Source organism: Ostrea edulis, chromosome 1 (assembly GCF_947568905.1).
Source record: "Ostrea edulis chromosome 1, xbOstEdul1.1, whole genome shotgun sequence".
Classification (NCBI taxonomy): Eukaryota; Metazoa; Mollusca; class Bivalvia; order Ostreida; family Ostreidae; genus Ostrea; species Ostrea edulis.
In genome coordinates this window covers 92,171,325-92,198,891 of record NC_079164.1, presented here as the reverse complement: position 1 = coordinate 92,198,891, position 27,567 = coordinate 92,171,325, and the positions used below count along the sequence as shown (strand labels likewise).

The 27,567-nt window shown below is 36.0% G+C and overlaps 1 protein-coding gene across 4 annotated transcripts; it reads right to left on the bottom strand.

The window, feature by feature from the left end:
* Window positions 1-1,200: 1,200 nt before the first annotated feature.
* On the bottom strand, window positions 1,201-27,567 carry LOC125674178 (forkhead-associated domain-containing protein 1-like). 4 transcript variants are annotated; one of them, XM_048911257.2, is made up of 27 exons: window positions 27,052-27,567; window positions 22,472-22,678; window positions 21,846-22,185; window positions 21,139-21,221; window positions 20,672-20,911; window positions 18,828-18,989; window positions 17,034-17,126; window positions 16,697-16,777; window positions 14,389-14,406; window positions 12,749-12,961; window positions 12,169-12,408; window positions 11,721-11,919; window positions 11,422-11,610; window positions 10,969-11,096; window positions 10,496-10,823; window positions 9,924-10,068; window positions 9,682-9,788; window positions 9,062-9,221; window positions 8,336-8,468; window positions 7,911-8,049; window positions 7,044-7,267; window positions 5,462-5,682; window positions 4,503-4,554; window positions 4,208-4,321; window positions 3,506-3,589; window positions 3,247-3,387; window positions 1,201-2,503 (listed from the first exon to the last, which is right to left on the bottom strand). In XM_048911257.2, the coding sequence occupies exons 1-27, from the start codon at window positions 27,202-27,204 to the stop codon at window positions 2,462-2,464; spliced, it is 4,236 nt and encodes a 1,411-aa protein (XP_048767214.2). In that variant the 5' UTR covers window positions 27,205-27,567; the 3' UTR covers window positions 1,201-2,461. The 4 variants fall into 4 exon arrangements, with proteins under 4 accessions (XP_048767214.2, XP_048767234.2, XP_048767224.2 ...); XM_048911277.2 differs by lacking the exon at window positions 27,052-27,567 and adding an exon at window positions 23,505-23,757; XM_048911267.2 differs by lacking the exon at window positions 14,389-14,406 and having other exon boundaries at window positions 27,052-27,548.

The following is a 27,567-nucleotide window of genomic DNA, read 5'->3' as shown; positions in this document are numbered from 1 at the left end:
TCATATGTGGGTTGATTATGTGCAGAAGAGGACTCCCATTGGTTTTCAGGTCAGAAGGTCAAGGGTCAATCCACTTCGGACATAAGAAGGTACTGTCTGCTCAATATCTTCAGAACCCTTTCTTAGCAGACATCAAACTTAGTATACTGGTACATTGTAAGTAGTAGGTGACCCCTTTAGATTTTAAGGTCACATGGTCATGGGTTATACTGGACATGGGAAGATACTGTCCGCTCAATATCTTGAGAACCCTTTGTTTGAGATACATCAAACTTGATACACTGGTACATCTTAAGAAGTAGATGACCCCTAGTGATTTATAGGTCACATGGTCAAAGGTCAAACTGGACATAGGAATTTACTGTCCATTCAATATCTTGAGAACCCTTTGCTTGACAGACTTCAAACTTGGTACACTGGCACATCCAAGGAGTAGATGACCCCTTTTAATTTATAGGTCATATGAACAAAATTTAAGTGTCAAACTGGACATAAGAAAATACTGTCCATTCAATATCTTGAGAACTCTTTCCTTGACAAGCATCAAACTTGGTACTGGTACATCATACGAATGTAAGATGACCTCTATAGAATTTGGGTTCACATGGTCAAAATTCAAACTAGACATACTAATTTAGTGTCTCATATATTTTAAGAATCATTTGCTTGATTGACACCAAACTTGGTACACTGGTACATCCTGAGGAGTAGATGACCCCTATTGATTTTTAGGTCACATGATGAGTCCACTCTGGACATAGGAAGACAATGTCTGCTCAATATCTCGGAATTGGTTTGGCACTACTATCAATTAAATGATGCATGTGTATAACCCTATTCAATTTTGCACCACATGGGGCATATATGTTTTACAAACATTTTTTGTTGAATACATGTATATTTAATACTACAGTGTATTCAAGAATTAAAATGTCTATGTCCATTAAGGAAGTAAGTGTTAGAGTTTAGATGGGGAAGTATATAATTACTAGCTATTTTAAAAGTGTACATACATACATGATTGAATAACATGTGTATTATATATTCACATCTGCATTTTCGTGTTGCTTGTGACTTGGGGATCACTTAGTCCATCTATTGATCTGTCACACCTATAATTTCACTGCAAGTTACGTGTTTTCCTTTAAACTCGCATACTTTCAAAAATTCTTAAATATATAAAAAGATTTCACTAACGACTCCGTTTCTACGTTCCTTTATTACAACAATCTGACATCAGCAGCCAATGCCAGGAAAACTACAGAAACAAAACAAAGCATACTAATTCTTCAAAATGTATATAAAAAGACTTCTAACAATATAATAAAAATTAGTATGAACATGGAATTATAAAATTCATATATATTTCAGTGTAAATGACTGAAATGAAATAAAAATTTCTTCATAATATGACATAGTTATTGTGAATGCATAAATAATTCATAAATTGGATTTTGTGGACGGTAATTATCTGTTCATAATGGCCCATTTGAGAGAAAAAAAATGAATGTAATTTCAAGAACTATGTAAATCGGAAACATTACAATTCTTCACAAGTTTACATGTATGTAGACATCAAGACATTACATGCACTACAGAAGCTACCCTAAACCAAATAGATAAAATGAACTATGTTATGAATATATATCACAGCTGAGCTTAATATTAAAGGACCTCTTGCACATTCTCTCATGCATACAAAACAACCGTACTACTAGAGCTACTTATGGACTAGCAAATATGAACAAGTTGTTGCATTGAAATGTATAATATACCTGCATGTATATCATACAGAATTGACAGAGTTGGAATGAATTTCATTTGGCACCTGTGCTCTTGTATTTGTATCATAAAAGTTGCCATGGGTATCAAAATATCGAAAGCTATTCATTTTAGTACACGTTCATATTTCATACAATACAAAAAGTTTCTGGTCATTATAAGAAATGATTCAAATTTCTTTAAATACCAAAATTTTCCTAATTAAGTTAAAATAAAATGAAAAACGATAAAAAAAAAATAAAAATTCCTGGGCTAGTTTTATGAAAGAATGTATGGCTACATGCAAGATTAAAAATATTTTGTGTCCACTAAGAAATTTATTGTGTACAATTTTCTTACCCCTTTCTATTTCTCATAGAAAAGACAGTAGAAATTAGGAACAAAATAAAATGATCAACCATTTTAGTTTTTGGTCTTATTCAAAAGTTTGTAAATCACAGAGAAATATATAATACTAGTACATTCACATTGTACACTCTTTCATTTTCTTTCACAAACCTATTATGCTAATCATCCATTTGTATGTATCTAAATACATACTGATTTCAGACTTTTCTTCCTCTATGAGAAGTATTGGTAAGCGCTACGTCACTCAGATCAAGTGTCTATTCCTAAAACTTTAAATGCTCCTCTGGGGTATAGAATTGCCATACAAGGATTTCAGATCATTTGTTAATTACTATGACTCGATGATTTCCTGTTCTCGTCTCTTCTCCATGCCCTGTAATGCAAATAATCTCGTTTTAACATAAGGTTTTGTCGATGATGTACAGATTTAGAACATTATTCTGTAATGGAAATAATCTCTTGTTTTAATACTGTAAGGTTTTGTTGAGGATGTACAGATTTAGAATTTCTGTAATGGAAATAATCTCTTGTTTTAACATAATGTTTTGTCGATGACGTACAGATTTAGAACACTATTCTGTCAAACAATTTTAAAAAAAAAACAACATCTTTGATATTCCAAAGTTAAAAGAAATAACACGGATACACTATAATGGTTGTAAATCTAACTAGTACTTACTATACTACTCTCCAGGGTGTAAATCTAGCTAGTACTTACTATATACTCTCCAGGGTGTAAATCTAGCTAGTACTTACTATATACTCTCCAGGGTGTAAATCTAGCTAGTACTTACTATATACTCTCCAGGGTGTAAATCTAGCTAGTACATGTACTTACTATACTACTCTCCAGGGTGTAAATCTAGCTAGTACTTACTATACTACTCTCCAGGGTGTAAATCTAGCTAGTACTTACTATATACTCTCCAGGGTGTAAATCTAGCTAGTACATGTACTTACTATACTACTCTCCAGGGTGTAAATCTAGCTAGTACTTACTATACTACTCTCCAGGGTGTAAATCTAGCTAGTACTTACTATACTACTCTCCAGGGTGTAAATCTAGCTAGTACTTACTATACTACTCTCCAGTGTGTAAATCTAGCTAGTACTTACTATACTACTCTCCAGTGTGTAAAGTCGGTTTTCTGTGTCATACAGTGTCTGCTCCTTGTTACACAATTCTTTCTTAAGTGTGTTGATTTCATAGTTTTTCCTCCTTAGCGATTCCTTGTTAACTTTCCTTCTTGCTGAACTCTGAAAAAAAGAAATTCAATGCTAGAGGGATCTCACATCGAATGATTGCATAGGAAATAAAAGAGTTAAACATTGCTGCTGAACAAAAAAGGCACTAGGACATGTGGTGCACACAAACCTTTCCGAAAATGTCCTCCTCCTTACAATGGTGAGAGGCTGGCACATGCTCCTGGTGACTTCTCTCATTCTCCAAATGGAAAGTCTGAAAGAATTACCAAAATGTTCATATGTATCTCGAGGTACACTCTCAATATATCATTCTGATTTTCTTATCAGCTGACGTGCGATACAGTTTCTGTCCTTACACTCTCAATATATCACTCTGATTTTCCTACCAGCTGACGTGTGATACAGTTTTTGTTCTTACACTCTCAATATATCACTCTGATTTTCTTACCAGCTGTCGTGCGATACAGTTTCTGTCCTTACACTCTCAATATATCACTCTGATTTTCTTACCAGCTGACGTGCGATACAGTTTCTGTCCTTACACTCTCAATATATCACTCTGATTTTCTTACCAGCTGACGTGTGATACAGTTTTTGTCCTTACACTCTCAATATATCACTCTGATTTTCTTACCAGCTGACGTGTGATACAGTTTTTGTTCTTACACTCTCAATATATCACTCTGATTTTCTTACCAGCTGACGTGTGATACAGTTTCTGTCCTTACACTCTCAATATATCACTCTGATTTTCTTACCAGCTGACGTGTGATACAGTTTTTGTTCTTACACTCTCAATATATCACTCTGATTTTCTTACCAGGTGTCGTGCGATAAAGTTTCTGTCCTGTTAATTTATAGACGAGCATACCTTGCGTTGCTTGATTGCTTTATTGAGCCTTTTCTCCTGGTCCAGCCGATCTCGGGTCCGGCTCAGTGATTCTCTCAGATACTGAGTTTCCTCGGTCCTACTCTTTACATCATTCTATAATTAAAATACAAAGCATGCTTGATTTATGTCTATATTCAGTAGATATATTTTGATTGATATATTGTAACTGGATCAGAATTTTTTTTTTATGACATATAGCAGCAGAGATAATCTTATCAAACTGATTATGAGATTGATTTTAGAATTTGTGATTTCCTGTTTTTGAAATCCTTACAGCTAGGTTATCCACTTGTACTGAGTTTCTGCTGGCCAATTCCTGGGCTTGTCTGAAATACAGGAAATTGTATGAAGTTGTTATGTCTGTTTATAGTTATTACAGTTTTGATATTCAGCTGTCCAAATTGTAGTCATTAAATCTTATTTCACTTTAAAATCACAAATATTACAAGGAAACTGTTGTTAATGACTGTGAACTTTGTACATTTACGTCCTTATGTAAGTAATTAAGATATCAGAAACATGAGAAAGTCGCGTTGCAGTTCACTCAGGAAGAGTTTGAGTGGAGCATCAACGAGTTTGTCAGTAATCAGTGACTGTTGAACTTTATGAAAATTATGTGTCTGTTCCGTACATGGTACAAAGTTATATTTGACGGATGTTGGAATATTTTGATATGCCATGTTAGATGTACATGCAGCAAATCCTGATTCAAAAGATTCCCTTTTCCTGGTCGAGAACAAATCAATCATGTATGATGCACATACTCTTTAGCAATCCAGGAAATTAACACAGTCCAAAACAAACTAACTACATGTGCATGTACCAAAACACTCTGAAAATTAGCACTGGTTGGCACACATCAATTTCCGAAAAATACAGGTATGCTGGCATTTTGGCTGGGCCAATATTAGAAACCTGCTAGAAGATATCTCCTTTTCTATTGGATGACAAAACACTATCAGAGGAATAAATGTAACAGGATAAAGATAATAAAAATTCTTCCCAACTCAGAATAAATGTGAAATACAGTCCCCTCTCTACATCTACCTAGTGCCTGTATCCTTCTATCATACTATGACAAATTATTGATGTATCATTTTGTTTACACCTGCCTTTCCAAACACTCATCTGGAAATCGTAAGAATGTGAGGTTTTGGATGTTCTACCTTAGTTTTGCCAGTTCTCTCTCATATCCCTGGAAATCGTAAGAATATGAGGTTTTGGATGTTCTACCTTAGTTTTGCCAGATCTCTCTCATATCCCTGCAGTAGCTCCTCCTTCCTAGCGATTCTCTCTCGCAGAACTTTAATTCTATTGGCCAGAACTTGACACATGTTCTCTCTCTCCAGTAACAGTCTCTCTCGTTCGTCCTTTGGAATGTGACCAATGGGACGAAGACCATCAACAGACTCCATCTCCAGACAACTAGCCATAGCCCTCAGTAATGTCATGTACTGAAACATGGCAAAGGGAAAATGATTAACCACCTTTTCTAAATGAAAATTTAGGGGACAACAGTGCTTTGTCCAATACAAACATCAATAATAATATGCATATATCTTATCAATTTACCTATATTGTCTAATAAATACAGCATTCCATCGATATATATTGCCAACTTTTTTGTTCAAGACCAATTTGAGTAATAAAGTGGGGGTGGCAATATTACGAATTTACCACTACTGATATCTCACTGAGCATTTAAATTCAGTTCTGCAATTTATTTGGGATAAGTTCTGTATAAATATTTTTTACTGTAGATAATCTTAAGTTTTATTCAGCAATTATCTGTAATTAACCTGACAACCTGAATACCTTATCCAGCCCATCATCCTTCAACGCACCACATTTGAAACAAGAGGTACTGTGAGCAATGCTCACTAAGAATACCCCCCGCTTACCCCAATCTCCCAAAGGGTGTTGGTAATAGGTATAAACTACCTCTTTTCTGAGTGTAAAAAACAAATGGCATGACAAACCGAACCATATTGCTACTTCGATGTCCAGTGCGCGTGACCTTTGACCTTTTGACCCCAAAATCGATAGGGAACATCTTCATCCCATGGGTAGTCCATATGTATGATATGGTGACTGTAGGTGGAAAGGATAACGCTTTAGAGCCCGGAAACCATATTGCTACTTCGATGTCCAGTGCGCTTGACCTTTGACCTTTTGACCCCAAAATCAATAGGGAACATCTTCATCCCATGGGTAGTCCATATGTATGATATGGTGACTGTAGGTGGAAAGGATAACGCTTTAGAGCCCGGAAACCATATTGCTACTTCGATGTCCAGTGTGCTTGACCTTTGACCTTTTGACCCCAAAATCGATAGGGAACATCTTCATCCCATGGGTAGTCCATATGTATGATATGGTGACGGTAGGTGGAAAGGATAATGCTTTAGAGTCCGGAAACCATTGCGTCTACAGACGGACGGACGGACGGACAGACAGACGGACAACCCGATTCCAGTATACCCCCCCCACAACTTGTTGCGGGGGGTATAATTATTGTGTGATTACCGATGGCTATCAGATAATTGACATTATTATGGAGGGTAAACCCTATAAAATTTGACCATTTCTAAGTGGAAATCGGGGGCATATGGCATTATGCAGGGTTGGCAGTGTTAATCCAGGTGGGAAATTAAATCTGTTGTTCAGGATTTTTAGGCAATAAGCGGGGGTGGCATTATAACGTGGGGCATTATAATTGGGGGGGGGGGCAATATATCAAGGGAGCACTGTAGATGTATTTTCTTTATAAACAAAGCTAGCCTATTTTAATATAATACATGTGTTTTTAACTTACAGAGCTCTCACTAGCATCCAAAGCATCCATAGTTTCCCTGTGAGCGCTTCTCTCCATGTCAGCCTCTGCATTGACAGATCCCAGCATGCCCCTGGCCCTGGAAACTTCCCTTTCGAGACCTGAGGACAACTCGCTGTTCTCTGACATAGCCTGATTAACTTTGATCTCAGCTAGCTCTTTCTTCAGCATAATGACCTGTTGCAAGGCTTGGTCTTGGGTTGGCACTACAAATTAATATTCTTTGTTTTAGCATCAAACTAATGTACTCTAATTAGCTGCATTACTAATATTTGTGAAATGACATACCGGTAATTAGTTTATATCAGAACTATTGCACATATATGCAACATACAAAGCAATTTGAAAATTAAGATATACCTAAATATATACGTTTCTACAAATTGTAATCAAAGCCATTTCCTAGCGAATGCACTGCAGTTACAATTCATAAACAGAGAATGTCTATTTCAAGAGCTGGAAATTCCGACAGTAAGGAAAGTAGAACGCAAATATAGAAAATAAATTTCACTTTTGAATATATGAGAGGGTGTGAACTGCAATGCTTTACGCGGGTATGTACTTTTCATGAAGCGCGTCATGAAGTATGCCGACATGAAGTGTCGCAGTTCATACCCTCATGCACAACAAGTCACTCAGAGCAGTAAATAAAATGCTCATCTCTCTGTCATGTACTGAATTATCCCATAATATCCATGTGTGTCGTATTACAGCCAATAAACACTGCTTTACAGCAAAATTAAAAAATTCATTGATCGTTTGACTGGTACTTACAATTGATCGTTTGACTGGTACTTACAATTGATCGTTTGACTGGTACTTACAATTGATTGTTTGACCGGTACTTACAAGGTGGTTTGGACTGTTCCAGACTTTTACACCGCAGTCGGAGTTCGGCTAGTGCCTCTCTTTGTCGTGTTATCACCTGCTCGTGCCTCTCTCCTCGGCACTGGGCACCCAGGGCTGTTAGCTCCGACGTTATCTTGCCCTGTACAAATACATTACAACAATGCGTGGTGAAATATCTTCCTCCAAAACTTTATTTTATTCAAAATCAAAATGAAGAAACTTATCCTGCGGGAGCATGGCTATGAGGAGTTAGAAAACAAACAAAAGGAGCTTCTAATGAATGAGACTTAGAAATTCTGTGTATTGAATAATGAAGGAATCCAATAAAGGTATTTCAGCTTTGCAGTGTTTACTAATTCCTTTTAACAGAGGGGGAAATGGCAAGGTCATAACTTGGATTACTTAGATAATGGGATTAGGATTACCTCCTGATCCAGGAGCTCAAGTTGTTTCTTCTGTTCTAATTTCTCCTGCTCCACTTCCAATTCCAATTCTTTGATTCTTCGGTTCTTTTCATCCATATTGGATTGGAATTTTATAGAAATAGACTTCTCCTCACTGTAAAAAGCACCACACTACTGTTTAATATTCCTCAGTCTTGATGTCTGATAACCATTAAGAACTCATTGTACAGGGTGGAAAGAGATCTGCTTCTTACATGTTGAAAGACCGAGGTGTAACTAATTAAATATTACAAAGGTATGATCTTAAGTCAATAAGCCTATTGATTTTCTTTGTCATGTATCATTGAAATCTTTAATATGTTTTCAAAGGCATACATTCAAAAGATATATATTGGGCATTTAAATATCCATAACACTGGTATTTTTAAATATATTGGTGGTCTTGTTTATAAACTTTTCATGGACCTTTATTTCACACAATTGGTGATCAGAAATGCAGTGTATGTTCACAGTCTGTTCATGTAAGAATGGCTTCATCCTCTTTGAAGATTATACAAATAGTTCTTTGAATCAAACAGAAGTTTATTTTGTGAGCTCTTATTTTTGTTGCTTACAGTATACAAATGTAATTCATTGGTAAAATCATCAATACATTCAAAGCAAAATCAACAGACAAAAACCAGGAGATGGGTAAGTGCTGAGTTTGGAACATAAGAATATCAACAAATTCTGAAGCACAGTGCTGACCTGAGTTGTTTCTGTAACACTTTGATTTCATCCTTCTGTTTGTCGATGATTTTAGATAACTTGACCATTTGCTGCCTCAGTCCTTCAATCTCTTTTTCCTTCAGAATCAACTTCTCTCTATGTTTCTCCATTTCTTGCTTCTGATTCTCACTCAGTTCGCCTAAATTACAAAAAAAATAGACTCTTATCATTAGAGTTTTCCTTTCTTTCTATATATCTAAAATACACAGGATCAATTCACTGTAACAAAAGTGAAGACCTTTAGGGGAGAACAGTTTTCCAGTAAAAGTCACCTTCTTGAATATACTTTCATTGAATTCACAGTTGATGAAGGTGCTACAACTTATTGCATGTGATGTATGAAAAACAGCTTAATGTATTTTTTGGCCTAAAGTAATAAACTAGATTGAATATGAATGAACATTTTGTAAAGACTAAAACCAAATCTGTCCCAATAGGTTGTTTTTTTTCTGTTAGCCGGAATTCATCCTAATTTTCGAAAGTTTTAATCCTTGACAGCACTAGTGAAGGGTCTGACGTACATTAGTGAGGGCTCAACTGCATTCTACAAATCATCTTGAATAACTAATGTATATATATATGTGTGTGTATACGAGTACCTGTGATATCAGAGAGTCTGGCATGAGCACCTGCAAGATCCCTCCTCAGACCCAAAATTATGTCGTCTCGACTCTGGAGTGTGTTCTTCAGATCACTGTTCTCTTTCCTATTCAAAATAAAGAAAAACATTTCATTCCTAAATCAATTATTTTAAAACAATATCTAAAGGTACATGTTATACAAAGTAACTCCAGACTTAAGAAATATGTTTACCACAGTTACCTCCCTTTGTCAATCTTACCTCAATACCACAACCAGTTGCTCCATTGCTACATAGTCCTCTGATGGCTTCTGAACTATGACCTTTGGCTTGGGAGGTGGTGCTGGTTTAGTATGGGCTGCTGCAGCTGCCTTGTCCTTTAGTTGTATCATCTCAGTCTTCATATCTACAGGAAAACACAGTATCTCAGAACACTACCAATAAAATCATTCACTTTGGTAAAAAAATTTATGGGAATACTGTAGATTCCTTACTTTATGTGAGTACTTAACATCATGAAATGCCTCGTGGATGTTAAATTGTGTAATCATGAATTTGCAAATGGATTTTAACATGTATTTCAGCAATAAGAAAATAAAAGTGAGTAATTCTATTTCGCATGTGGTGCTTCTCACAAAATTACGCAATAATAAATTCCTTGCATATTGATATATTTAAAAACTACAGTATCTTACTGCATTTCCCCCCATCTAATATCTAAACTTCTTACATGCACCCAGTAAAATTTGGCTGTATATTCAACAAAGCTGAAATTCCATGTATTTGACATCTGTTCTCCAGATCACCTTCTCGTCTACAGAAACCGTCATTACCTTGCAAAGTTTTCTTGAGGACACTGATTTCTTCTTGATAGTCTTTATTCTTCTTCATCAGTTTAATCAGCCTTTCTTCCATGGCACAAATGGTAACAGAATGCTGCTTATTCTGCTCCTTGAAGGCCTCAATGTCCTGCTCATACTTCTTGTCCCTGTCCTGGGCCTCCAATGACAGCTGGGCGTTGAGCTCTAACTTCTCGGTCTCGAGGGCCTGGATCATGGCCTCCAGCTCTGTTTGCACTGCCTTGTATTCATCTATTTGTTGAATGGTTGTAGATGCCTCTTGTAATCTCTCCTCATATTCTCTCTGTTTCTCCTGAAGGTTCTATACAAATGATAAATATCATTTCTCATTTAAATATTTTATACATTATAACATCATATGAAATATAAGCTTTTATTATGAGAGAAAATCAAGATAAATATCTAAGTTCTACTATCCTGCTCTCTCACACAGAATTCACACTTACCTCTCTGAGTTGCTCGATTGTGACGTGCAGTTCCTCCATCTTTTTCTGTTCTCCTACCACAGCATTCTCTCTCTTCTCAGCCTCCACAAACTTCAACTCCTCTATTGCCTTGTTCAGTTTCTCCTCACCTGACAGTTACATTCAAACATTATATGTTGTGATAAAATAATTCTGAAGTTGATATTTTGGAAATGCACGTACAGTATGTCACATAAAATGTTTTTAATTGTTTTAAACAGTAAGGGAAATATTGACTCCTGAAAATGCACAAGTGTGTTGGTTTACACCAAACACAATTTTATGTACTTGCAGACTGATGCTGAACGACAAATTTGCTTAATCATGTTTTCACGTAATACACTGAATTTATCATGAATTAGATTCATCACACACATTACGGCAGATATTTTTAAATCCCTATAAATAGTAAAAGTTGTAGATTTTTAAACACACCCTCTGCTTTGGTTTTTTCGATTGCATCCTTCACCCTGTTCTCATTCTCCTCCTTCATCACCTGGATCTTCATCTCCAGCTCTGACATGAACTGTTTCTCCGTGTTTGCCAACTTAGCCTCTAAATTCTCTTTCTCCTTTTGTACAACTTGTAACTTTGAATGCAAGCTCACTACATGTTTTCCTGGACCTAAAATTGAATAACAAAGAAATTCTCATTTCACACATTACACTGGAAATCTTTCTACTCGTAAATAAAAATTTCATTTTCTATCGCACTATCTCATTTACTGATCATACCGTCATTAGAGAGATTGATGTTGATTCCACATGTCTGCAGAGAAGTCTCGATCTCCTTCTCCCAGGTCGAGACATGGGTCAGTAGCTGAAGAAGACAGTCTCTCATCCACAGAACGGACTCATCACCTGTCACTGACTGTAATAGGTCCATCTCATGCTTTAGGCTGCTCACCAGGAACCCATTCGACTTCAGATTCTCCTGCAAAGAAAAATGTATAGTGGTGAAAAAATTAATAATTTGAAAGCAAAAGTTCTCACTCTGCTTTAAATTCATCCTTGTTTCATTAGGAAAGTGAAAATCTGATAACTGACTTTTATTTTCTACAAACAGTCTGAAATAATCATTGCTGATATGTTCTTTTCATACATAACTTATAGTAATAATAATGAAAGATATGGAGAGAATCTTAATAACTATAAATTCCTAGTGAGATGGGAGTCAACTCACAATAGATTTCTCCAGATCTGTGCGTAGTTTGGTAATGTTGCGTTTAAACACATTGCTGCTGCTGTCTGTCAGTTTTAATTGTTTCTCCATTTCCTTGACCTTGTTGTGGAATTCTGTCCTCTCCTCCACCAGTTTCTTTAATGTCTCTACCAGCTGGTCATCAGTAATCTCCCCTTCTGGAGTTTTGGTTGACCCTGAGGCGTAGGCAGACTGCACAACCCTGTTTCTGAACCTCTCCAACTGAAAAAAGTTCCAACAAAAAATTCAGCAGATTCACTTACAATAGGCCCAGAAATCAAAGATAAGGAAAATAGGCCATAGCATACAAAAAGCTTTTCAAAGTTGGTAATGTCTTTTTCAAGGGAATCTTAATCTATACTACTTGTATACAACAGGTGTCCTCTCAGAGACAATGCCAATTGCTATGTTACAAGAGTGTCTTCAACAGCAGAGGAAAAAATGTAACCCCGCAGCGTCTGGTTTGCTGTGAGTCATACAACTAAAGGTGACACAGGTGTGTGTGTAATGTAACTACTTTGAATTACTCCAGAAATGCTAGGTGACAAGAACATCCCAGTACCCTTTTGGTGGCCTGTTCCAGGTCAATCCTGACCACTCTCTCGGTGCGCTGCACATCTGAGAGCTCGGACTTGAGCTGGTCTATCTGTGTTTCCAGTTTCTTCTGTTGACTCTTCTCATCAAATATACTGACTTTGGATTTCTCCAGTTCCTGCTTCAGGGTGTTAATCAGTTCCTGTTGTTCTTGCATTTTGTTTTCTGCTGTTTTGAATTTCTAAAAGGAACAAATTACAGGAAAGTAAGATATATGTGTTATCGGAGTATATGTAGGTAACTTAGAATGAATAATAAGTGCAGAATCCTTTTCTTTATTATTTATTCCTTTATTTGTGTATTGATCTATTGAAATGGATAATAGTATTTACTCCATAATACAAAGTTCTCAATTCATGTTTTACATTTTTCATTTATGATATATCTGTGTCATAATTTTTCTGTTATTTTGTGCAAATACTAAATCTAGTATACTGATTTAATTGTTTTGTGAAATGGTATTTCAGTTAATTTGTGCAGGAGCCTACAGATTCAGTCCAACTATCTTTTTTTTTTAAATCTTAAAAATATAAACATTAAATATGATAAACTTCAGTAGCTTCAAAAACATCTCTAATTCTATTTGCATTAGAAACACAAATGTAAAAATCTGGCAGTAAAATCAAAATAAGAAATAATCTACTAGCCAAATATTAATTGACTTTGAAATTTGTTCTAAGGGCTTTGTCTAGCTAAATAATAAACTGCAATAGTCTACACTGCCTTTGTAGTGAGCTGGCAGAACCCTCATACATTGTATCCTAATCTTTTAAAATATCCTTTAATCCTACTAAAAAAAAACAACTTTTCAATGCAGCATGTACACTACATATGAAAATACATGCTTTTGCACATAGGTAATAAAGAAAATGGAGATTAATCATATTGAAATACCGATATGACTGAAGGTTTCAGACTTGGTAGCACTAAACTTAATACTTTCAAATAGTATGGAAAGAGCAACACTGTATATACTTCATCAGATACAAATATTTGTGTAAATTTTAAATCCACTGGCTTTTAATATACACAAAACATCAATATAATAAATATATATTATACTTACAGCATCATACTATTAACAGATTAAGATTGTTTACTGACTTGTTGCAAATTTTAGTACTTCTCATAATGCAGTGACTTGATTAATATTTCAATTAATGTGATGTACAAAGATTTGTTATTGTCAGATTAATTTTAATGAAACTCCAAACAGAGATTGATGATGATACTGACATGTGAACAGAATTTACATGTCTCATTTCAAATGCAATCAATGTTGCAACTTTCATGCTCTCCACTTCAAATCAAATGTTCACACCTTAAGATGGAGGTTCAAATTTTAAAAAAGGAAGTCACACCAAGGCATACTTTGAATAGATACAATGATGGCAACATATTCTGCTAAACACAAAATTAATTGATATATATCTTTAAATATATTTTTCATACATAGCTTAATAATGTATAATATGTTTATGGATAATATATAAATGTATATATATATATATATAATGATATATAATGATAGCTGCATTTCAGATTCTGAAACATGCACTAGTTGCTGGAAATTAACAAACAAATTAGTGATTGCTACAAGACACTTACCTCAAAATAATCTAAGTCCTGATATTAAATGAATATACAAAGAGTGAGAGATAGTGTAAGTGTGCATGACAAGAGGAACATTCTACATAAAAAGCATGCTTTAAAATATATTTATAAGTTTGTGACAGAGCATCTCATCAGCATTTAACTAGGCAATATAAATAAAGTGACCCATCTTCATTTATTCAGGGGGTGCAATATGAAAACATAAAAGTAGAAGGGGGGATAATGGATAAAATTTGAGTTAGCCTTGTCATCTTCACATTTGGAAATAATTGTAAGGAATTTCTTAAATTTGCTGTAGAACCACAACATTATTGTAGAGGTTGGATAAAGTAACATATAAGACAAAGCCATTACTTCCTTTACACAGTCCCTGAAAAGCTCTACTTTGCCATTCCTTTGAAGAGCAAGCTGAGAGCAAATTAGCCCTAAGGACGTGAAACAATGAAGTGTTGCAGAAAAAAGCGCAGCAATGAATAGCGACTGAGAATGGTAGCTGTATGCTCGAGTATATGCACGCCTTCCCCTAAATTGAAATTTGTGTTTCGAAATCATGTTGACCTTTGTGATTTTGATTTGAAAATCAATGATGGTCATTTTTAACACATTATTGACCTTGAAAAAAATTCAATGATGACAGTCAAGAAAAGGGATAATTCTTATGAGTCAAACAAATACTGCCATTTAGGTGAAATACCCCTGATTTTTTTAACTGATTGGGTTTAACTACTAGTCATAACCAACCTGGCTATGAAGTTCGATGACTATCAGAGAAAAGAATATCTAGTTCTTATTTGGCAACATTTGGTCTAAACAGTTTTATCAAATCTAATTAAGCTGCTTTTGATGTTGTTTTTTCTGTTATTTAGACAAAAACTTGTACATAAAGTGAGCAGAAAGCGCAAAATGTGAATGAAAGTAGAAAATAAAGGAAGAGCGCAAACTGTGGGGGAAGAGCGCAAAATGTGTAAAAGAAGATCGCAAATCATCGCAGTGGATGCAAAAATGGTGACGTAAAACGTTTCAGGGCCTGTAACTGAAGAGATCTGTGCACTGGATTGGATGGAGTCTTGTCAGTATTGAAATAAAATTTTGGATAACTTGATCTTGAAAACTGATTTTATAGCCATTAATCAGAATAATTAAGATTATAGTCTTTAATATGTTTCCTTTACTTAATAGCCTAAATGAATATATAGAGACATTCAAATTTATAGAGGAATAGCTGCTAGAAATTGCTAATACTTTATTATATTTGCATACATACACTGTACTACAAGCAATTTTTACAACAAACTTGCATTTTGATTACCAATAAATATGTAAAGCAATATATGACTATCTTATCATTAGGACTTTGCCCTAGACCCACTGGGGGCCTCAAGGCAGCCCCCAGACCCCCTGCCTAATTGGTGTACACATCAATCTTTGGCTGGCTACATCACTGACATGTATAATTGTATATGATAAGGATCAATTTAATTTAGCCTTAAAAATTGGGAAATTCACGTGACGATCTTTGAGATTTCTTTTCTTTTCATACTTCAATTCCTGTGTGCCAGTTCCGTGCTTTATCTATGAACAGTTTCATGTCATTTCTTGCACCTGACATCAGAAGTTAATTCTATACCTTTTTCCCTGAAAATTTCACTTCCAGTGCTTATTTTTTATTTCATAAACTTAGGACACGTTGGGAAACATAATGTATTTTTCTACCATAGGCCGATCTTTGAGAGGCATGAAGAAACAATATAAATCCCCCATTTCCCCATGCACTCTATGTTTACAGAAAGGAAAATAGTACAAAAATGTTTACTTTTTCATCAGAAATTTAAAGATGTGGGGAAAAATAAACATTCATGACGTTTCATCTTAGGATCATCAGCATTCTTCTATAAGTGATACACATTTAAAAAATTGTGCATATACTCTTCATCAAAATAAAATTTATCTGTTTCAAAGACAGATAAACAGGTCCGGGTCATACTGTACATAGTCCTTTTCATATATGTAGTTCTTTATCAAGAAAGGTGTTGACATTGACACAAAATCAAGGACTTAAAGAGATTTAACAATATGTCTAAATTCTATAAACTAGTTCAAGCTAGAGCTGTGAGAAGACTCCATCCTAAATAAAGGTCTATCCTTATTAAAAGACTTCCAATGTAAAAGTATATACAAATGTGTTCTACAGCATGCAATGAATGAAAATGAATGTAAGTCAAACAAATAAACAAAATCCCCTCACATTATCTAGAGAAAAAGTCCTTTAAAATATATAAGATATTGATGAAATTGATCGTACCTGTCTCAGACTGATCAGCTCCTTCTCCCGGGCGTCTCGGTCCTCAGTTGATTTCAGTGGAGTATCTTTAGATTTCGAAAGCTGGAAAGTCATTATATAATATACGATATCATAAAAGACAAATCATGTTCTGTATAGTAAATAAATTGTTTGAAATGTTTATCAATATGCACAACTGAGTAAGGAATATTTATACAAAATTTATAAAAAATTTGAGTATTAAAATAAGTTTAAGGGAGTAAAGTTCTGCAATGATGACACAGTGTAAGGTTCTGGAATTATACTATTCAAACATATTATATAGTTACATATGCAAATACTTAGACATATCACTAACCTTATTTGAAACAGAAGAAATCTGAATATCTCTCTCTCTAACCTCCTTCCTCAGAGCCTCGATTTCTCGCGTTAGTCTGCTGACGGTAGTGTCCTAAACACATAAACAGAAATGTCATAAAAACCACCAAAGTTCTGATCACTTCCATACATAAACAGAAATGTTATAAAAACTACTAAAATTCTGATCACTTCAACACATAAACAGAAATATCATAACAAGAGGCCCATGGGCCTAGAATCACTGTTCTGGTACATTGTAGAACAGGCAAAAATTCTCACTAACCAAGATTCATCAATTAGCAAGGTTTTATCAGATATAAACGTCAAATTCCAAAAGTAGGTCACAGTGACCTACTTTTTGGTCGACACATTCTGAAGACTCAAGACCCATCAACTGACAAAGTTTGATGATTGTAAGTCAAATAGTATCTGAAATATTCAAATATAGCCGTCAAAATCCAAAAATACGTCACGGTGACCTGCTTTTTAGTCAACACACTCTGAAGACTCAACATACATCAACTGACAAAGTTTGATAATTGTAAGTCAAATAGTATCTGAAATATTAAAATATAGCCGTCAAATTCCAAAAGTAGGTCACGGTGACCTACTTTTTGGTCAACAAACTATGAAGACTCAAGATGCATCAACTGACAAAGTTTGATGATCCTAGCTTTCATAGTGTCCAAAATATGCATCTAAAATTGAAAATGTGAAATTTGAATGTCTGCAAAATTCAAAAAGTAGATCACTGTGACCTACTTTTTTTTATATATATGTTTCGAGGCCTCTAGACGCATCAACTTACAAGGTTTGATGATTCTAAACCTCTCGGTATCTGAAATAACAACCTAAAATGTATTCATAAATGATTAGCCATAAAATTCAGAAAGTAGGTCATGGTGACATACTTTTCACATGACACACTTCAAGGTCTCATGATCCATCAACTGACAACTTTTGATGATCATAGGCTCAAAAGTGTCCAAGATTCCATTTAATAATAATTACCTGCGAAATTCAAAAAGCAGGTCACCATGACCTACTTTTAAGACAACATGATATTAGGTCCTAAGATGCATCATCTGACAAAATTTGATGATCCTAGTCCTTGTACTAAGCAAAATATCAAAGTTTTAACAAAACAAAATTTAAGGTCAACTTTGAAGTGATCTTGAGACCACACCCTTTGCCCCAGGATGATGCCTTGAACAATTTTTTTATCTACAACATATCCTCATTCTTATGTATAAGTTTGGTGATAATTTGCCCAGTGGTTCTTGAGAAGATTTTTTTAGCAACCACTACTTTTGTTTGCATTTTCCTAATTATCTCCCCTTGTTAAAGGGTCACAACCCTAGTTTTAATACAAATGAAAGCCCTTGGGCCAAGGATACCCTGTGACAAATTTGACAAACATTGGCCAAGGGGTTCTTGAGATATAGCCCTTTTTCCAAAAAGTTGAAGCACACCACATGCCACACCATATGATTAGCTCTTTGAGCCTTCGGCTCAGAAGAGCTAAAAACCACCAAATTCTGATCACTTCAACACATAAACAGAAATATCATAAAAACCACCAAACTTCTGATCACTTCAACACATAAACAGAAATATCATTAAAAAAAACACCAAAGTTCTGATCACTTCAACTTTTCAGCCACGTACTACTGAGACTGTTTACTGATTTATAAAGAAAATGATATGTAGAAGTGCAATTTCTCCCACACAGATGGAAAGACAGACAGACAAAGGACAGATTGGTCCACACAAAACAGAAATTAATCTTTACTTTGTTGGCCATGTCTTTCTGCATCTGAGTGACGAGACCAGAGGTGATGTTCTTTTCTTTCTTGGCTCTCTCCAACTCGATCTTCAGCTGGCTATTCTCTTTATTGTCCGTCTCCAGAACCATCATAGACGGTGACTGTTGCTGAACTTTGAAGCCACTTAACTACAATTAGTCAAAAATCAATTCAATAGGGGCTCCATGTGTTATCATTTAATTTCATCACAATTTCATGCCATGTGGGTCACTTAGGAACCAGACCCAGGAATCATGAAAGAGACTAAGACAGAAGTCAAAATTTAAATAATCTGTAAGATGTTTAATTAACTTGTGATAATTAATAATGAAAACATTTTATTTAAGACTAATCAACTATCATGGTAATGGTACAACCAGTAACCATTAGAACAATTAGTGCAGCTACATTTACATGTATATTTGCTCGGATCCAAAAATTTTCCCCAAGGATTTGTGAGGTCCACCTCATACAAGTTTTTTAGGATTCCAATTAAAACTAGGCATTAACACTTTGTATCTTACAACTGGGAATGCATAAAAATAGGCATATATATCTTTAAATTTCTACTATTAAGCTCAGGGGGTGGTAGGTTCAGACCCTTAATCCAGCCCTTAAATCCCCTAAATGTGCACGACATTTGCCTCTACAAATGGAATTAAGATGAAAATGGGAAACTGTATAACTATAGACATGAGTGGTTGGTATAACTATAGACATGAGTGGTTGGTATAACTATAGACATGAGTGGTTGGTATAACTATAGACATGAGTGGTTGGTATAACTATAGACATGAGTGGTTGGTATAACTATAAACATGAGTGGTTGGTATAACTATAGACATGAGTGGTTGGTATAACTATAGACATGAGTGGTTGGTATAACTATAGACATGAGTGGTTGGTATAACTATAGACATGAGTGGTTGGTATAACTATAGACATGAGTGGTTGGTATAACTATAAACATGAGTGGTTGGTATAACTAGACATGAGTGGTTGCTATAACTATAGACATGAGTGGTTGGTATAACTATAGACATGAGTGGTTGGTATAACTAGACATGAGTGGTTGCTATAACTATAGACATGAGTGGTTGGTATAACTATAGACATGAGTGGTTGGTATAACTATAGACATGAGTGGTTGGTATAACTATAGACATGAGTGGTTGGTATAACTAGACATGAGTGGTTGCTATCTTCAGAGAAACATGTGCAAAGGTTTGTATTTTCTGTTAAATGCACAAAACAAATTCCTAATTTAGATCCACCACTGCTTCAGTTGAATTATGACATCAAAACATAGACCATGATGTCAGAAACCTATCATTAAATTGCTCCGACTGTGATCAAGATTACATTTTGTTGTTAATTAGGCCCAGCACATTGCGTAGAGGACAACAAGACTATAGGGTGAAATTGAGATAATCTATATAAGTTCGTAATGTCAGATCATTGAGATGTGATTTTGCAATATCTTCGCCATTGTTTATGAGGGATTTCTGGGATTACAGCTTTAGCTCGGACATTTTCATGGTTTAGTATGAATTAGAGATCGTGGTGGATGCCAGTGTTCCGCATTGACTCGCTATTTAACCATCATTACTTGATTTTAATACAGTAAACAAATCTTTACCTAAGTCTAAGATGCTTCATAATGGTGCCGGTACTTATGAGAAAATATTACAAAATCTGCAACCACTGTATATAGATTTCTTTTTTTGTTTGTTTTTTGTTTTATGTGCTATAAATCACATACATATGTGTAGTACAATGTATACATTATGTGTACAATGTACACATTAAAATTTAAAATTCCAGTTATTACCTGTTCTTTGACTGCATTCAATTCCTGGTCCTTCGCAGTGACTTCGTTCTCTAACTGACAGATCCTCTGTGTCAGGTTCACATCTTGTCCCATTATCAGGGGCTGTTGCTCTCCAAATTTGGATTTCAAATCATTGACTACCTGCTGCAGCGTTTGGATGTAGGCATCTTTGCGGAATGATTCCATTTCTATGTCCCGTAGTCTACCCACTTCTTCATTAAGCTGCATTATCTTTTGTTCCTATAAAAAACATTCTTTGATTACTGGGACACATGCACTTGAATTTATCTTCATTTAGAATGACATACATGTATTTGGTCCTCATTAAGACACACAGAAGAAACTGCTGGCACACAGACTTGACAAACCCTCAATTCTAAACCAAGCAAGACTATAACACCAGTTGACTCTTTCTAAAATTCTTAAACATACTGAACATGGTTGATGGAAACATCGGAAATATCTACCTTTTCTTGGACCCTGCTGATGTCTGCATTTTGGTTCACTTGATGTCTTCCAGCCATTCCATTTACCCAACCATTTCTTACATCTGTCAAAACATCAGTTAACAAGAAACATAAATACTAGTGATTGACAGTGTCCATATATTGAACTTGCAGTCTGCAGAATTAAAATAAAAACTCATATTTTCAAATCACAAGTAACTTTCAAAAACTAAACATATGGTATTTTCAAAAACACCTTTCAAGTCATATCAACAAAGTACTAAAAAATTTGTGTTTTCAGAAAACTGTCATTTAAAGAATGAGGAGTGCAAGAAATGACTGTCATTGAGTGTATTTCTGCAGTATCACTGAAGTTTGTTGACCAATTTGTTTAATTTGTTAAAACAGTATTTTTTATCAACATTCAGTTTCAAAACTTCCAAAATGCTTCATTCATACAATCAACAATTATAAACTTGCTAAATGAAATACATGTATTAGTAATAAAACCCACAAAAAGTACCATAGTTTAAAAGTACATGTACTAATGTTAAATATGCCTAGCTTAATTCTAAGAAGTAAACCCACTGCTGAAGGAGATCATTATTGTTCATTACATGTATCACCGTACAATCATTTTATGTAACATTCAACATTTTCAGTAACAGTTGTCGATGAAAATATATCAAACTTGCACTTACAAGTAATTGAACTATTTGTATACTAACTTTGTGGCATCTGTTGAGCAGGAGAGGGAACAGGGGTTCCCCCCAAAGTCTGAACTCTGCGTGCTGAACCTGCACTCATGGGTCTACCTCTCATTGATACAGGGGGGCGGGGTAGGGTATTGCGATCGGAGGGGGTCCACACGGTGGATGGAATGGTGAGGGTGGCAGTGCCCGTTTGAAGGAACGGCAGTGTGGAATTTTGGTTGAACACCTGTCCTTGAGTGCCTGGGTAACCCATGTGTTGGGGTTGTCCTACCATGGACTGTTCATTGGTCACCTCTTGGAGAAGTGTCAATGGCTGAGTCCACATCTGCTGAGTATGTACAGGTGGACAGGAGACCTGTAAAAAAAACAACGCAAACCATCAATTGTTTGATTTAATGATGAAACTTAGGGCCTTATAAAACATAGGTGTCCAGTGATAATTAGACGAACAAATGTATTAGTCAATACAAACAGTATCTTTTGTTTGTTTTTACGTGGACTCATTAATCTAAGGATACTTGATGCAGATTTGTAATCTTTCGATGCATCAAATTTTGCTCTAATTTAGACTTCTTGGCCGATTAGAATTCAAACAAACAAAACACTACAGAACACTAGATATCTATTGATGTTATACTTACGTTTTGTTGGGTATCAACTGCAAACTCATACAACATTCCCATGTATCCAAATTTTATCTGGTCTCCAGGTGCTAGTCTTATTGCAGCGTTTTGAATGCGACAGTCATTTACATATGTGCCTTGTGCAGTATTTAAATCCTTTAACACATATACATTTTCCTGATCATTGTATTCAATCACTGCATGCTGCATATCAACACCACCAGTCTGTAATAGTTAAATACATAACAAATCATATCAATATAATGATTTAACTGAGTGATTTAATAATGAAATGAGATTGAAATGTCAGCATTATAAATGAGCATATTGTATATATATGATACGATATGATTTATTGACCAATTATGAACCCACAATGGGCAAATATACAAAGGACAGTTATGATTTAAGACATATACAAGAGACAGACATGCATAGCATGTACATGTATTTAACAAAGTTTTTGATTACATTACAATTTAGATTGATTGGAGTTTAGGTAACAATGATTGGGGACTGAAAAATATGACTAGATGTTGTGCATTTACATCACATGTACCATTGCTATAACATATAATGATCACATTTAAAAAGTTGATCATCAAAGTGCAAAGGACACCAGGGGACGGTGCTTGAGAATCTCTTAATATGAGCATCATGTGTGTGTGTGTGTGTGTGTGTGTGTGTGTGTGTGTGTGTGTGTGTGTATATATATATATATATATATATATATATATATATATATATAATGTAATGTATTTATATGAGCATGAACCGATTGGAATCGTAATAGTCAGTAAGTTTACTGTCACTGAGTATCAGTAATGCATAGATGAGGTAACAACATCAAATACACGTGTTGTAGAGCTTTATGGTACATTATTATGTATTGATTATATATGAGAAGCTCAGACTTTCAAATATGACAAAATTCCTACATAGATTCTAGACCATTCATCAACTTACCAATTTCATTCTGCACTTATCACAATAAGTAAACGCAATCAATATAATTCCAGATACTACAAACTGTACATATCAATCCACATACCTTAATTAAGACATCACATCCCTCACAACCAACGGTTGTTAGCTTGGGCAGAATTTGGTGGTCACTGCCGTCGTGACCTCTCAAATAGGCCCTCATTATGCAGGTGCGCGTTTCAAGCAAACTTTTCAAGAGATTCTAGTTGTGTATTTTGCGAAAACAATATGTCAAAGATATTATACCTCAAAATAAAACAAAACACGAAATGAATAAAAGCTGAACGAGGCTCGCTGAATAGACTGTAAAGCACCAAGGCGCATGCCCCGTCTTGCTTGACGACAATAAATATTTATTTTTTTCAAAAAGAGGTATGTCGATCCCGATTTTAAAAAAACCCACATCACATCACATACTAAAATTTGTGTTATTTGATGTTTTAGCATTAATCATTATAATAAATGGTTAGAAATATTTGCATTGAAAATACGAATGAAAAGAATTTTAATTACTAAATTTAAATATGTTGATACCGATAGAGAGTGCATGTAAATGGCCGATTATGAATATATGAGCGGATCCAGAGATTTTCCCCCATGGAAGTAGGGCCCACCCCGTGTAATTTTTCAAGATTTAATTGAAACAATGGGCTAACAGTTTGTATTCACAACTGGAAATGCATAAAAATAAGCAAATATATTTAGTTTTTTAACTCGCCCATGAGTGACCCTGCACCCCACCCCCACGTCAATGGAAATGCGATTTCCTATAAAAAGAAAACGAGGGGTAAAACTCCGTATAGTGTACTGAAAATCGCACAAATGAATAATAAAAAATCATTAAAAATCACTATTTCTTCTTCTTCCTGTATGGTACTTTACCACTTAAAGTGTATTTTCGTACCGTGTTGTACAGGGACATCTTATGTGATTAATATGAATATTTACAAGTGCACTCCAGGTTGTCTATGGTCGGATACTGATGGACTGGATCTGGTACTTTAAGCTGTCTAAAGATGTTGCATTGACAGCCTCAGATGGTAAAGAGTTCCAAATCCTAATCCCATCTGGAAAAAACGATTTCTAGGAAACTGACCTAGTCCTGGCATACGGCACAAGGAAGGCAATGTTGTTCCCTCTTGGAGAAATGGTTGGTATCAGGAGTGTAGATGGAATGTCAATTACGCCGCAGAAAAGCTGATGTTGGGTTTGCTGAGTCCATTTTAAACTCTTGTGGATATTAACCCCAAGGTACTTGGCAGAATCAACCATTTCAAGGGTGTGTCCATGGATGTTGTAGGGGTATTCTACACACTTCCTTTTGTTGGTGACATGCAGTACTTGATTTTTCTTGGGGTGGAACTCCATCAACCAATTACCTTCCCATCGCTGAAGAGCTTCTAGGTCTTCTTGAAGCTTGATGGCGTCCTCATCCCTTCTGATATCCCTGTAGAGGGCACAGTCATCTGCAAATAATCTTGTTGTAGATCCTTCTGAGACCCAATCTGGTAGGTCATTAATAAACATGCAACAGGAACAGCAATGGTCCAAGCACACTACCCTGTGGGACTCCTGATTGCACTGGGGCTATAGATGATGTAACATCCTCCAGTAACACTTGTTGGGTCCGACCTAAAAGGAAGTCTTTGATCCATTGCAGATGACTGTGTCTAATCTCATAGTGGTCTAGTTTATATAAAAAACGCTTGTCAGGAACTTTGTCGAAGGCCTTTGAAAAGTCTAGTAAGATGACGTCAGTCTGGCCTTTGGAATCGATGTTATAAGCTAAGTCCTGGATGGTAAGTATTAGCTGACTTTCACAAGAACGCCTCTTACAAAAACCATGCTGGGCATTATGGGGTAAGTTGTTACCTTCCAAGTGTCGCATGATGTTACTGCACATAATATGCTACAGCATCTTGCATGCCACTGACGATAATTTTCCGCTTTATTCTTCTCCCCTTTTTTTGTAAACATGTACCACATTTGCTGTCTTCCATTCTACTGGGATAGATGCTTGGTTTAGAGATGCCTGGAAGAGTACCTGGAACATTGGGGCAATCTCATCAGAAAGCTCTTTCAGTAACCTACAGGCAACTCCATCTGGACCAGTTGCCTAGTGGATCTGGAGGTTGGAGAGCAACTTCTTCACACCTTCGAGACCAATTGTGATGGACGGCATGTCCTCATAGGGGCTGCGACCTTTGTCTGGGATGGTATCTGTTCGCTCGTCTTTGTCAAAGACCGAGGAAAACTGTTCGTTGAGGATGTTGGCATTCCTGCTACTGTCTGCGTAGGTCATTCTAGTAGAGTCCTTCAGTGGTGTTACCCCTGTGGTATCAGATTTCATGCCATTAATAAAACTCCAGAATCTTTTAGGGTTTGATGTTGTATCTGGGCTAATCATGTTCTTTATGTATGTGTCATATGCTGCCTTACATGCTGATCTTGACTCCTTCTTCAAACGATGGTATCTCTGGATGTCCTTGGAATTCTTAGTTTGCCTCGCTTTCCAGAAGCTGAGTTTCTTTTGCCGGGTGGCCCTCTTCACGCTTCGATTAACCCATGGTTGCGAGTATCGTGATAACGACATCTTAGCTGGAACGTACTGGTCTTGTAAGCCAAGTAAACTTGTTTTGATATAGGTCCAGATATCTTCTATAGGGTTGATTATGTTAAACCCTGCCAGGAACTTGTTGGTCATGATGCGAAACTCCTCTTTCATGGTTTTCAGATCAGCCCTATTCCATAGATGGATTTTGTGTTGTACAGACCTTGAACGTCTGACTGAGGCAGAGAATGTACAATATCATGGTCGCCAACACCCGGGGCTGGTCTGCATTTGTCTACCAGAGATTGCCTATTGGTCATGAATAGATCCAGTGTGACATATAGACGTGTTGGGAAGTCTACTATTTGCTCAAGTGTACAATGGTGAACACAGCTGAGAAATCGTTGGTTGATAGCGACATAATTTGAATTCCCCTCTATGGACTGCGATGGCCAGTTGATGTCGGGAAGATTTAAGTCTCCCCCTACCCAAAGAACTGCTTTTTATGGCTGTTTGCTGTCCTTTCAAGGTCTATGCATATGCTGCCCATGTAGTCCAGGTCAGAACTAGGGGGACGGTATAAAGCTCCAATGATCAATTGCTATTTGAAGGCAAGACAGTGATTATCCTGAAAAATTCTCTAATAATCCCAATGTATTTAGTGTAGCAATGATGTATTTTAAGTTAACACAATAATCAAATATTTCAGTATTTGCATAATAGTAAATTTTATACAAGGCGACAAAATGAAAAGACTTCAAAAAGAAGATTGGCGACTTTTCGTTTTGTCGTATTTTTTGTTATTTGGGGACAAAAATCGCTAATCTTCGCTTCGTCTTCTTTTCGTTTTATCGTCTAACGAAAAGACTACTAAATGTAAAATCAGCCATTATAGGATGAAATTGAGATGATATACGCAAGTTCGCAATAATATGACTTTGCGAAATGCCCGACATTTTTGATTACCTCCCGAAGGACTTTGGAGATTGTGACCAAACAATGATCTACACGAATGTGCAGCTTCAGCTCGGACTATTACGCGCGTTTTAAATATTCATTATACCTCGTAGTGTGTATGTGGCTTCCGTTGGTCGGTGTCGACCATGGATATTGCGCCCTCGATTGTGGTCATGATAGTGTAGTGTCGACTGTGGCTGAACAATTCAATTTGGGAGCAGCATTCTCTTCCGCATTTAGGGCAGGCGTGAATAGCCATTGGGTTCGACTCATACACAAGTGCTTTCCGTCTGGCTCTCTGTTCCTCAAGAAGAGGTCTGGATCTTCTCTCCCGCCAGAACCTGATTCCATTGTGTATAGCGCCATAAGTCGCGGTCTTTATCAGCTGTTAGGCCTCCCAGCTTTATGTGTTGATGTCCAGAGCTTTGACATCACGCTTGCAGACATCTTTGTAGTGTAGTTGGGATCAGCTGACAGGTCTCTCACCTGCCGAAAGCTGGCCGTACAGAATACTCTTTGATATGCGCTCGTCGTCCATCCGGCGCACATGTCGTTACTCTGGAGAAGGATCTGGCAGCATTGCATTTGAGGTCATTTTATTAATTCCATCAATAACAATAGC